This window comes from Trichechus manatus, unplaced genomic scaffold (assembly GCF_000243295.1).
Source record: "Trichechus manatus latirostris isolate Lorelei unplaced genomic scaffold, TriManLat1.0 scaffold00030, whole genome shotgun sequence".
In the NCBI taxonomy this organism is placed as follows: Eukaryota; Metazoa; Chordata; class Mammalia; order Sirenia; family Trichechidae; genus Trichechus; species Trichechus manatus.
The window spans coordinates 4,757,838-4,769,753 of NW_004443966.1; the positions used below are offsets into that span (position 1 = coordinate 4,757,838).

Here is an 11,916-nt window from a genome sequence, read left to right on the forward strand (position 1 = left end):
AAAAAAAACCATAGTTTCCTTTAGTTTACTCAGTCTTATGTAGTTAATTTCTGTTCCACGTGATTCTGGATCAGCCGCAGTCTGTGAACCCATCAGCTTCTGCATAGGAGTTCTGGAAATTTTATTCAGTCCAGTCACAGTCCTTTTAGCAAGTCCAACATAGTCCATCTTTTGTTGAGATATTTTGGTCAAACTTTTTCAGCAAATCAGCAAAGTAAAAACTCATCTGCAGATGACAAAACCCGTCAGTGTCGAAGGGACATGGAGTGGGAACACATGGGTCCAGAAGACAGGACATTTCTTTGCCGGCTTCTGCTCCGCAGTCCAGGTCTCTTCGAAGTTGACTGGATTCGTAGCTTCAGACCCTACTCACAGCGCCATTGAGGTCAAAGTAGGCTAAAAGTCCAATTTCAGGGTGTCAGCTCCAGGGGAAGGCTTTTCCACTCTGTCAGCCTTCTCTTCAGTGTTCCCCTGGACTAGGAGCTTCTTGGCGCAGGGACCCCTGTCCAAAGGACACGCTCTGCTCCTGGCACTGCTTTCTTGATGGTATGAGGTCCCCCTACTGTAACTTTTGAAGAACACTCTACTTTGAAGCAAAAGTGTAGGAAATGGATGCGTGTACATTTTAGTGGTGGCACCTTAATTTAATGTTATAATCTTGAGTAGCAAAGTTAATTACCTTCATATCCAAGTAAATTTAGTGTCTCAGAGTGCAGTTTGGTGGGCTTTATTAAAATAATCCACTCTAAGGATGAACTTGCCTGCAAAGACTTTGGAAGCTCACAAGTCTGAGACCCAAACTCACGTAAGAACAAGGTAATGCCAGAGTTCTGTGCTGATACATTGCAGTCTCTGACTGGTTACCTCCCCTTCCACCATGTTCAAGCTCATGCATGCACTCAGTCAGAAAAGCCTCTGCAGTTCCTATGAGACATGCAGTGGTGCAGGTGCCTGAGAGTACAACAACAGCTACTTCACTCTTTCCAGCTCAAAAATATACATATATTAGTATGTTTGAAAATTTCCAATAGGAAACATTGGGATATATTTAGGAAGTAAATATACTGAGCACTTACTATATGTATCCAGTGATGTCTAGGCTGAGTAAGAGATATCTTGCCCTCAGGAGACTTTCCTAGAAGGGGCATGTATACCTGGAAATTGAATTAGTGATCCTAGAGAATGATGCTCGATGCCTCTTGGCAGCATGTGGATGAATGTCAAACAACTGGGCAGACGTAAGCGCTGTCCTATGGAAAGTGTACCTACAGGAGGGAGAGAGCACAGGGGGACAGAGTGGTCAGGGAGTGTCACGGTATAAGTGGGATTTTAAGGATAGGGAGAAGCTGATAGGAAAGGGTGTCTTTTTGGGGGGAACAAAGCAGCAATGAGAATAAAGGCACCAAAGTGGAAATAGGCCTGTATTATGTCCTTTGGGCAAGGAGGCGGCAGGTCTGATTTGGGTCAGAAGGTCTGTGTGAGGAAGCAGAAGATAAAGTTGGCAAGAAGATTACAGTTGGACTTGAGGGCCTTGGAATTTGGATTTTATCCTGTTAGGCAGTGTTGTGGATTGAATTATGTCCTCCAAAAATACCTGTTGTAAACCCTAACCCTAATCTGTGGCTATCATCCCATTTGGGGCCGGGTTTTCTTTGTTATGTTAATAGGGCATAACAGTGTAGGGTGTGTTTCAAGCCAGTCATCACCTTTGAGATATATAAAGAGCAGATTAGGGTGGAAAAGCAAAGGATATGGGGGAAGATAGATGCCACACCTCATGAAGATCACCAAGATGCCAAGGAAAAGAGAGACAGGGACCTTCCCCCAGAGCCAGCAGAGAGAGAAAGCCTTCCCCTAGAGCCAGCACCCTGAATTCGGACTTCTAGCCTCCTGAACTGTGAGAAAATAGATTTCTGTTGGTTAAAGCTACCCTCCTGTGGTATTTCTGTTACAGCAGCACGAGATAGCTGAGACAGGCAGTGAGGAACCAGGGACAAGTTTTGGGAGGGGGAGAAACGAAAGCCACGTAGAGCAGCCACAGAAGGGGTGGGAAGGAGGAGGCGAGCAGACGCCCACACAGGAGTCCATGAGAGTCTCAACTAACCCGGCCTCCCCAGGTGAGTCTCCCTGGGTCTGAGGTACACGGGTGCTAAGAACAACACCCCTTTCAGGGACATCACCCTATGTATTTAGAAGGAATAATCTAGATAGGTTGCTTGGGGTGTCAGAGCGAGGCCCGTAAGCACTTGTATATTTAAGAAACCATTTAAGGAATAAATTACTGAAAAACAGGGTGTGCCCCTCTCCCTCCCTCTACTCCGTGTCTCCCCGGCCTACTCCTCTCTCTCCCTCTGCTCCGCGTCTCCTTGTCCAAGTCCTCTTTCTCTAGCTTCCTGACAAAACAGATCCAACCTCATGTTTGACTCATGACTGAGGCCACAATGTTTCAGGGAAAGAATTATGACGCGTAACTCAGCCCTGGTGGTACAAGTGTTAAGCACTCAGCTGCTAACTAAAAGGTCTGCGGTTGAAACCCACCAGCTGCTCTGTGGGATAAAGATGTGGCAGTCTGCTTCTGTAAAGATTACAGCCTTGGAAACCGTACAGGGTAGTTCTACTCTGTCCTGTAGGGTTACTATGAGCAAGAGTCTAGTCGATGGCCACTGTCTTTTTTTTTTTTTTTTTTAACTCAGTTCTTATGAAAATCACTTCACTGGATACTCTAAGTTGTAGAAGACAACACGGGTTAAGGAACAACAATTATTTTCAATTCAAATACACTTCTCCCTGAGGAACACAGTACAGAAGAGACTTAGGTAGCACCCCCTCCTGGCAGGTGGGCCCCTCTGCTTGCCTTTCTGCTGGTCGCTGAGGTGAGCCCGCTGGCTTTTGTATTGTCACCTGTTCTGTTTGCAGAAAGCAAGGAGTAAGAGCTCAGCTGCTAACCTGAAGGTTGGCAGTAGCAACTCACCCAGCTGCTTTGCCGGAGAAAGACCCTGCAGTCAGCTTCCGTAAAGATTACAGCCCAGAAAGCTCTGTGGGGCTGTTCTGCGCTGTCACACGGGGTCACCATGAGTCAAAACCGACTCAACGGCACCACCAACAGCTATCTGCGGTCGTCACTGCTCCTTCACAGCCGAGTGGAAATGCCCGTTGAGCACAGCAGTTTGCAACAACATTAAGCTCTGGAAAGCTTGTGACATGAGCTGCGTATCCATGAAAGCAGGTGTTCCCAGGCTTCTAACTACCCTTTCTTCGTAGAGGACGAAGAAACTGCATCACCAATGGCCCTGGCTGAGACCCTGAAGGAGTCCCAGCCATTTACGGTGATTCCCAGCAGCTGATTTCCTGCACTTATTGAAGAAAACAAGTTTTTGCTGACTCATGAATGAGTGTTTGGAAAGGAAGAAGAGGCTTTTCATTGACCACTTGTTTGCTGGGCTCTGGGAAAACAAGCTGAGTAAACCACCCACTCCGCCTTCAGATAGCTCCCAGTCATGGACTGAAGGAGTAAAAGAATGAGTTATAACACGCCCTTACAGAGATAGACATGAGCCTAGAGATGTGCTGGGGAGTAGCTGCCGAAGTCCTGATGAATTTTGAGGTTTATAGATTTGATTTAAACACCAAATTCGATGATAGTCATTATTCAAGTACAAGAATGTTCTATGGCCTAACTTTCCCTCATGCAAAAACTGTATATAAAAGAGAAACACAACTCTTCTCATTAAAATAAAAGTGATTTTTATTTTTAATTACATAAGAAATACAGTCATAACACAGAGCTATACAGAAGTGCAGAGTGCACAGAACAATGTGTCTGTTCGTTTTACTGCCCTTCTCCTCCCTAATTCCCTTCCCCTCCATTCCCTAAAGCTCATCCTGTGACCACTGGGACCTTTCTAGATTTGTGTGTGCCTCTGTATCTGTCTGTCTATCTTTGTTCTGTTGTACTTGGGGTCACCATGAGTCGGCACCAACTCCATGGCAACTAAACAATATGTCCATGTGTACACACTTATTACAAATAATGAATTGTCATGGAATCCAGTTTTTCTTTCTGTCCCTTCCTGTTGCACTTAATTGACATTGTTAATCTATCATAAATTTAGTACATGAAGGAACTCTTGTTTTATCAAAGCTCATGTCACTTTCTGTATGTTTGCATATTAATACTTTATAGATCCTTCCTCTCAATGGCCCCAGCTCAGTCAGTGATGGGGGTGCTAGAAGAACTTCAGTAGCCTTTCCTCAGGCTCCACCCAGCTCCTCACCCAGCAGGAGCCTCCGGAGCCAGGCAAAATCTCACCCCCTCGTTGTCTCTGCCCTGGCTTTTTCCTTTCCCCCATAACCCATACTGCTCATTTGTTAACCTAGCTTGAAGGTTTTCATTTTCGGACCACTTTTGTCCTTCAAAAGTTTATGACGGTGAATTGTAGACACAGAAATTGTTGAGATGGCACATGTTTTATTACGCATATTTTCACCACCAAAAAAAAAGGCTGGTACTGGTTAACCAGCTGGTGCAGTTTTTAACCTTCACGCAGCAGGCACCGGACAGGGAACTGCATGGTTGGCCCAAGCGTCTGGGAACTACCCGAGCAGACAAGCAGAACCTTAGAGTCTTCTAACGGGGCAGTTATGTCAGAGTCCAAAAGAAATTGCTTCCATGAACTTGCAGGTTAAGAGCCAGGGTGCGTGACCTTGTCTCATGCTGAGGCTTTGGGATACGGCTACACTGAGGCTCACTTTCCAGCGGAACGCTCATCAGCTTCTCAGCTGGAAGCTGGAAGGAGCTTTTCCACAGGCCTGCCCATAGTCTCTGCCTCCTTAGACCAGGCTTCCTGGGGCTGGCCTCCCTGGGGAGGGGGCTGATGCTTATCCTTGAAAAAGGTATCCTTAAGCTGAAACTCGGTCAGCTTCTTACCATGCGCATTTGATTTCGTTCGCGCTTGCTAAATCCATTCCATCTGATCCTGTTCACTCTAAGTTCCTTCAGTGGTTTCCCTTTACCTTCGGATAAAGTCCAGACTCTTTAGTGAGGTTCTTGCTCGCTTTTCCAGCCCACCTTTTCACACCTCACGTGCTATGCTGCCACCAGACGAAATCACTTCTCCCAGCTGCCTGTATTGCTTTGCTACCTCTGGCACTTGGCAGGGCTTCCTTTAGTCTGCTCCCCCTTGTCCAGGCCTCAGCCTCTCCGGGCGCCTCAGCCTCTCTGGGCGCCTTGTCCAGGGTTTCTCTCCAGTTTCCCCATAGAGCTTTCCTTGCTGATTCCAGCCCCCCGAAGTTCTCCAGGTTCACTAAATGGCCTGCATACCTGTGCTCACCTGGCCCTCTGTCAGTTTAAGACCACTGATTTCAGGGGGAAGATCGTGTTTTGAGCTGCTGGTTTTTAAATTTTGTTTTGTTTTATCCTCCCCTAACATTGGGATCCGTGATCCCTGAGCTTTGATGTAGATTTAAGTTGTTTGTATGTTTTATTGTGCAGCCTTCTCTTTGATTTTGTATTTGATTACCTTAGTCCCTATTCTTGACAGCCTAGCAGTCCTGTTAGATTCCCTTTGAGAAGTACTTGGACTTCTTTTTAAGAGTAATGCTTTATTTATACTTCAGTACTGAATACTCTTTTTAACTGACTTATGAATTTCTAATTCGTGTGACTTTTATAGTCACCCAGTAAGCATAAGGAAATAAAATACTGGGTTGTATACTCGCTCAGCCTTGGCTTCCTCCTCCTGTTTCAGTCATAGAGCGGAGTGTGCGTTTCGGCTTCTTTGCTGCCAGTTTCTCGGTTTAGATCAATTAGTTGACAAGGAGAAAACATTCTGCCGCAGAAGAGACACCTGCTGAAGAGAACCAGCTGTCTGAGAAACCTCTGGACCCAGAGGGTTAAGTGTCTCTCAGTCACTGGGTGTTTACTGAGCCCCTGCTCTGGTCGGGGAGTAACAGGTGTTGGAGATAGCTTAGTGGGCAAACCAAGGACGATACATGTTCATTTAGGAGCTTACATTCTATCAGAGGCAGATAGAAAATAAACAGTACACATAATACATAAGTAAATTCTGTAGTATAGTTAAAAAAAAAACCAAAAACCGTTGCCATCAAGTCGATTCCAACTCACAGTGATCCGACAGAACAGAGTAGAACTGACCCATAAGGTTTCCAAGGAGCAGCTGGTGGATTTGAACTGCCGAACTTTTCGTTAGCAGCCGAGCTCTTTAACCACTGCGCCGCCAGGGCTCCATAGTATTTTAGAGGGTTATATATTCTACAGGAAAAAGTACAGTAAGAGATTAGACATGTGTATGGGAGGGCAGTGGGACTGGCGCCAGCTTGTGATTTTAAATAAGCAGTCGGGATAGACCTCACTGGAAAGGTAACATTTAAGCCAGACTTGAAGGTAGTGACGGTGTGACCCTGTGGGTGCGGGGGCAAGAGCGTTCCTGCAGAGGCGGCCGCCCCGCGAGGGCGGCGGAAGCCCCGGAGGATGGCGTGGAGGAGCGAAGGGGAGGTGAGTAGGAGGTGGTTCAGAGGGGGAGGAGGGCGGAGGGACCAGACCACGCAGGGCCTGCAGGCCATGGTGAGGACTCAGGTTTCTATTTAAAGTTGTTACTTGCCCCTGAGTTGATTCCGGCTCATGGTGACCCCATGCGTGCCGAGGAGAACTGCTCCATGGGGTTTCCAAGGTGTGACCTTTCGGAAGCAGACTGCCAGGCCTGTCTTCGGAGGCGCCTCTGGGTGACTTGGAACTGCCAGTGTTTCAACTAGTAGTTGAGTGCTTAACCGTTTGTGCCCCCCAGGGCTCTTAGAGTGAAATTAGAGGGTTCTAAACAGGACTGTTTCTTTAAAACTTCATCTACTCTATCTTGAAGTATTTTACCTTTTATCTGAAATGTGTTCTGGCTGTAACATATTTAAAACATGCAGGGGATCCTGATCTGTAAGCCAGCTGCCTCCATACATATTTGTGAGTGAGGCTACTTCGGGGGTAGTAGTCATACAGGTGTCACTGTGTTGGCACAGGGCCCGCCTCCCCCACCTGAGGACGTCTCCATGAAGGAAGAGAATCTGTGCCAAGCTTTCTCTGATGCCTTGCTCTGCAAAATCGAGGATATTGATAATGAAGATTGGGAGAACCCTCAGCTCTGCAGTGACTACGTTAAGGACATCTATCAGTATCTAAGGCAGCTTGAGGTGAGTGGGCCTGTGTTTTGCTTGCACCAGCAATGTGGAGTTTACCGCACAGTTGGAAAGAGAATGAGCTCAGCTTTTAAAATTTTTAACTCCACCGACAGGTTCTGCAATCCATAAGCCCGCGTTTTCTGGACGGGAGTGATCTCAACGGACGCATGCGCGCCATCCTGGTGGACTGGCTGGTGCAAGTCCACTCCAAGTTCAGGCTGCTGCAGGAAACGCTGTACATGTGCATTGCCGTCATGGACCGCTTTTTACAGGTAGGCGGGGCTTGAGGAACTTCTCGCCAGCGGCTCATCAAACACTGCCTTTCTGCTCTGGGGATGGAGAGCTGAGGTGGGGTTCATCTGGAGAAAGACCCAAAGCCACTGTGTAAGAAGCCCAAGGACTTCAGGTGCCATAAAGGGAGGTAGTGCAAGCGTGTCAGGCCTGATCGTTAGTGAGGCTGACGATGCTGGGTATTTCTGTAAATGCCACCTGCTGGAAAGGCCTGGGCAGCGGGCGGTGGTGGGGTTACTGCCACATCTTGCCACTGCCATTTGTCAGACAAAGGCAGCATACCATCGGACGGGCTGCAAGGCAGTCTGAAGCATGCACTGCCTTTGGACCCTGGCTTTCCAGGCCTGCTTGCAGTTTCTAGAGTTTGGTACTCTGTGGGGTTAAGTTTTCTCACCTGGAAAATGAGGAGTATGGCTAGAAAGCCTCAAAGGTTCCAGCCAGCTCTGGCACTGGATAGCTATAGAAGTAAGAGGGAGGAGCAGAGTTAAATAAATAAATGAGAGAAAGTGTGTGTGTAGTGCAGTGAGGCTGTGAGGCACGGGGTAAAGAGGAATGTGAGAAAATGAGCCGAGAGGCAGAGTGGTCTTCAAAATACCCCTGAACTGTGACGGCAAGACACTACCCAGCCTGGAGAATGGCCACACATGACCCACCGGTACGTGACCCACCAGTGCGTGACCCACCCAGCAACAGCCCTGCTGATGAGGACTTATTGAAGATCAGCATTCATGATCTGGGTTCAGGTTAAGTACAGATTCTGCCCAAACAGTATAGTAATATCATAATTTAAAATAATGACTCTGAGGTACTGCAAAACCCCAAATAATTGTCAGTTCAGTGGTTTTCAGCATATAACCCTCATTGGGCATGATAAAAACCAAACCAAACCCACTGCCGTCGAGTCGATTCCGACTCATAGTGACTCTATAGGACAGAGTAGAACTGCCCCATAGGGTTTCCAAGGAGCGGCTGGTAGCTTTGAACTGCTGACCTTTTGGTTAACAGCCAAGCTCTTAACCAGTGTGCCACAGTAATATTTAAGGTAGATTTTCAATAATGAGAGTGGAGCAAGAAAAGCAAAGCCTCAGTCAAACAACAGACACTCATGTCAGGGTGATGGGGGATGGGCAGTGACTGGGAGCTTGTCTGTCAGGCTTGGATCCATGCCTCGTCTTCCCTGCCCAATAACTGAGTGATCATGGCTGGCTTTTGAATCTCTTCGTAGAATAAAGATATGTACTTCCTAGGGTTTTTGTGAGCATTTGATGGGCTAACGTCTTAGAGTCTTAGCACTGTGCCTGGCACGTGGTACTCAGTGAAGGACAGTTGCCTGGACAGGTGGAGGCACTCACTATTAATATTCAGGTCTCTTGCCCTGAAGAGAGGTGTGAGCTGGCAATGTGCAGTTCTCCAGGACTTGGTTCCTTCTCACTGTGCTCCCCCACAAAGAACCACCCCTCTTGTTAGATGTGGCCTTTGACATCTTTTTTGCTCCCATTAGACTCATCCAGTCTCTCGTAAGAAGCTTCAGCTGGTTGGGATTACGGCTCTGCTTTTGGCTTCCAAGTATGAGGAGATGTTTTCTCCAAATATTGAAGACTTCGTTTATATCACAGACAATGCTTATACCAGTTCCCAAATCCGAGAAATGGAAACTCTCATTTTGAAAGAATTGAAATTTGAGTTGGGTCGACCCTTGCCCCTACACTTCTTGAGACGAGCATCGAAAGCTGGGGAGGTAAGTGCTTCCAACTTTGTGGTAAGACTTTATTTTGCTGGTTTGATGTCTTGTCCCTGCATGTACTTAATTGAAGGGAAGCTTATGAACTCACAGGAAGCATCCCGTAGACAGGTCCTAATACTTGTCTCTTCACTTCCTCAGAGAAAAGACCTCACGCTCTGTGTCTGTAATACGCTGTGCAGTAGAGCTGTTCTTGTGAGGAATAAGGCGGTTAAGTGGATTTGACTTCCTAGACCTTCACCCAGAATTTTGCAAGATGGTAGTAACAGTTGTGATTCTTACTGCCCCTGGCCGTTCTCCCATAGGTTGATGTTGAACAGCACACTTTAGCCAAATACTTGATGGAGCTGACTCTCATTGACTACGACATGGTGCATTATCACCCTTCTAAGGTAGCGGCGGCTGCTTCCTGCTTGTCTCAGAAGGTGCTAGACCAAGGGAAATGGGTAAGTGGTGGATTTAAGAAGAAGTCAATTAGGTTGTAGTTTAGGTCCTCTTGCTATGACAGGACTTAGCATTTCCACAAAGCCATCCTTGAAGCTCTTGCCCAAAGTCCTAAAAGAAGGCTGCTTGGAAGAATCCAAATGTCCTTCTGCATGAGACTCGTTGAGTACACCATGGTACCCAGCTGTAGTATGGAGCTGTAAAAAGAATGGGGAAGGCCACTCAGCACTGAAATGGTGTGATTGCTGGTACGTTTTGTTAAGTGAAACGAGCAAGTAAGTCACGAAACACACAAGGCAAGGCCGAGGCCTGACCGACTCGGCTGGTGAGGAGGCAGTGAGCCACTGCAGAGCAGAGAAGGTGCCCGCTCCCTAGTCCTGTCTCGCACCAGAGACCACACCGAGAAAAAAGGGGGACCGGACGACTGTAACGTGAGTTGTGGGGTGTCCCCTTGCTAAGGAGCTAACCCAAGACGGCAGTGAGTGGTTTTACATTCTCATTTCTGAGGGGTGGGGTGGGCAGTGTCATCAGAACCCAGGAAAGGATGAGAAACTACCTCCTAACGGCCTCCAGGAGACCTGGGAAGGTGAGTGGGCCATGGTTCAAGGCAGCTCCTCCAGGTTTGCCCTCGTCCTGGTTCAGGAGCATCACAAAGGTTTTGCCAGGACAGGTTAACCGTGGTTGGAGCCTGTGCCCGTGCGGCCTGTGTAGATACACGTTCCCCACACAAGTGTATGTGATAGTTTAATTTTGTGCAAGAAAGAAGGGGAAATAAACCAGAAATTAATGAAAATGAATACATATGTGCCTGGCTGAGGATGGGAACAGAACTTCTCATTGTAACTTTTCATGTAGTTTTGACCTCGAACAGTAGAAATGTTTTCTGTAAACTTTAAAATGGAATTAAACAGAAACAAAGTAACTTGTCAAATTGGCAACAGAATAAGAGGAAAGAATTCAAGTAACTTTTTTGTTTTTATTGAGGTGAAATTCACATAAGATAAAAATTAACCATTTTAAAGCGAACCTTTCATTATATTCACAATGTCGTATAACCATTACCTCTATCTAGCCCCAAAACATTTTCGTCACCTCAAAATGAAACCTCCTACCTGTTAAGCAGTTTCTCCCCATTCTGCCCTCCTGCCTGCTCGTGGCAGCCACCAGTCGGCCCTCTGTCTCTATGGGTTTACCTAGCCGGATGTTTCTACAAACGGAATCATACAGTGTGTGACCTTTTGTACATTGACCTTTTGTGCAAGTATTGGTCTGAGTTCCTGTTTTCAAATAACGGTTGAGTAGAGCATTCTGACTGTGCATGCTTAGTGGGATATAAAGTTAGACAAAACGAAGGAACAAACAAGATAAGGATACTTGAACTTGACTTAGTAGGTTTGTTGTTAATAGTGATATGGCACTGTGATTCTGAAACTACATATATTGTAGGATAAAGCAAATAAATGTGTTCCGGTTATTAAGGATGAAAATTTCACTATAAAAGAGATAAAATATTTAAAAAAATTTAAAAACAAAGGAAAAACTCCTATAGTGAGTATGAATTGGAATGATCAGTAAATTCGTAAGAAAGTGTCTAGAAGCCCAGTGACAACCCGGGTAGCAATGAGCAGACCTGGTGTCTAGATCTTGATAACTGAACAGTGTCACCCCCAGGAACCAGGGCTCCTTAGAGAAGTGGCCGATGGCAGGGCCACGGCAGGGCATGTACAAGGTAAGTGAGAAATTCTCAAAGACTAATGGGGCCATGCAAAAGGACATCGGAAATGGGGTCATGCAAAAGGACATCGGAAATGGCTTGAAGGGGCTCTTGCTGGCCAAGTCTGGTTTAATTTGAGCATCAAAAAGAATAATGAGTCAATGCATTTTAAAAAATAAAAGAGGAAGAAAGAAAAAAAGAATCCAAGTCTTTAATGAATAAATGGGGGAGACCTTTTTTTTTTTAGTAGAATGCCTGCAAATTTAATGTACAGGCAGTCCCTGGGTTACAAACGAAAATCCAACCCGTATTTGCGAAACAACCCCGTAAAGCCAATTCAAAATTCGAGGTACGTAAAATGGTTCATAATAACAAGCAGGTGCTACTTTGTGACACACATCAAAATGTTATTATTACTATATTATTACATCAAAACGTTATTAGTGCTATATTATTACATCAAAATGTTATTATTACTATATTATTACATCAAAATGTTATTAGTACTATATTATTACATCAAAATGTTATTATTACTATA

At 46.0% G+C, this 11,916-nt stretch overlaps 1 protein-coding gene across 1 annotated transcript in view; it reads left to right on the forward strand.

The window, feature by feature from the left end:
* The window catches only part of CCNB2 (cyclin B2), a 22,306-nt gene that overhangs the window by 5,600 nt on the left and 4,790 nt on the right, over positions 1–11,916 (forward strand). The window contains exons 3-7 of the mRNA XM_023729853.1: positions 6,453–6,514; positions 6,980–7,197; positions 7,299–7,457; positions 8,978–9,214; positions 9,523–9,663. Coding sequence (XP_023585621.1) covers positions 6,453–6,514; positions 6,980–7,197; positions 7,299–7,457; positions 8,978–9,214; positions 9,523–9,663 — 817 coding nt within the window. The remainder of the gene's footprint in view (positions 1–6,452; positions 6,515–6,979; positions 7,198–7,298; positions 7,458–8,977; positions 9,215–9,522; positions 9,664–11,916) is intronic.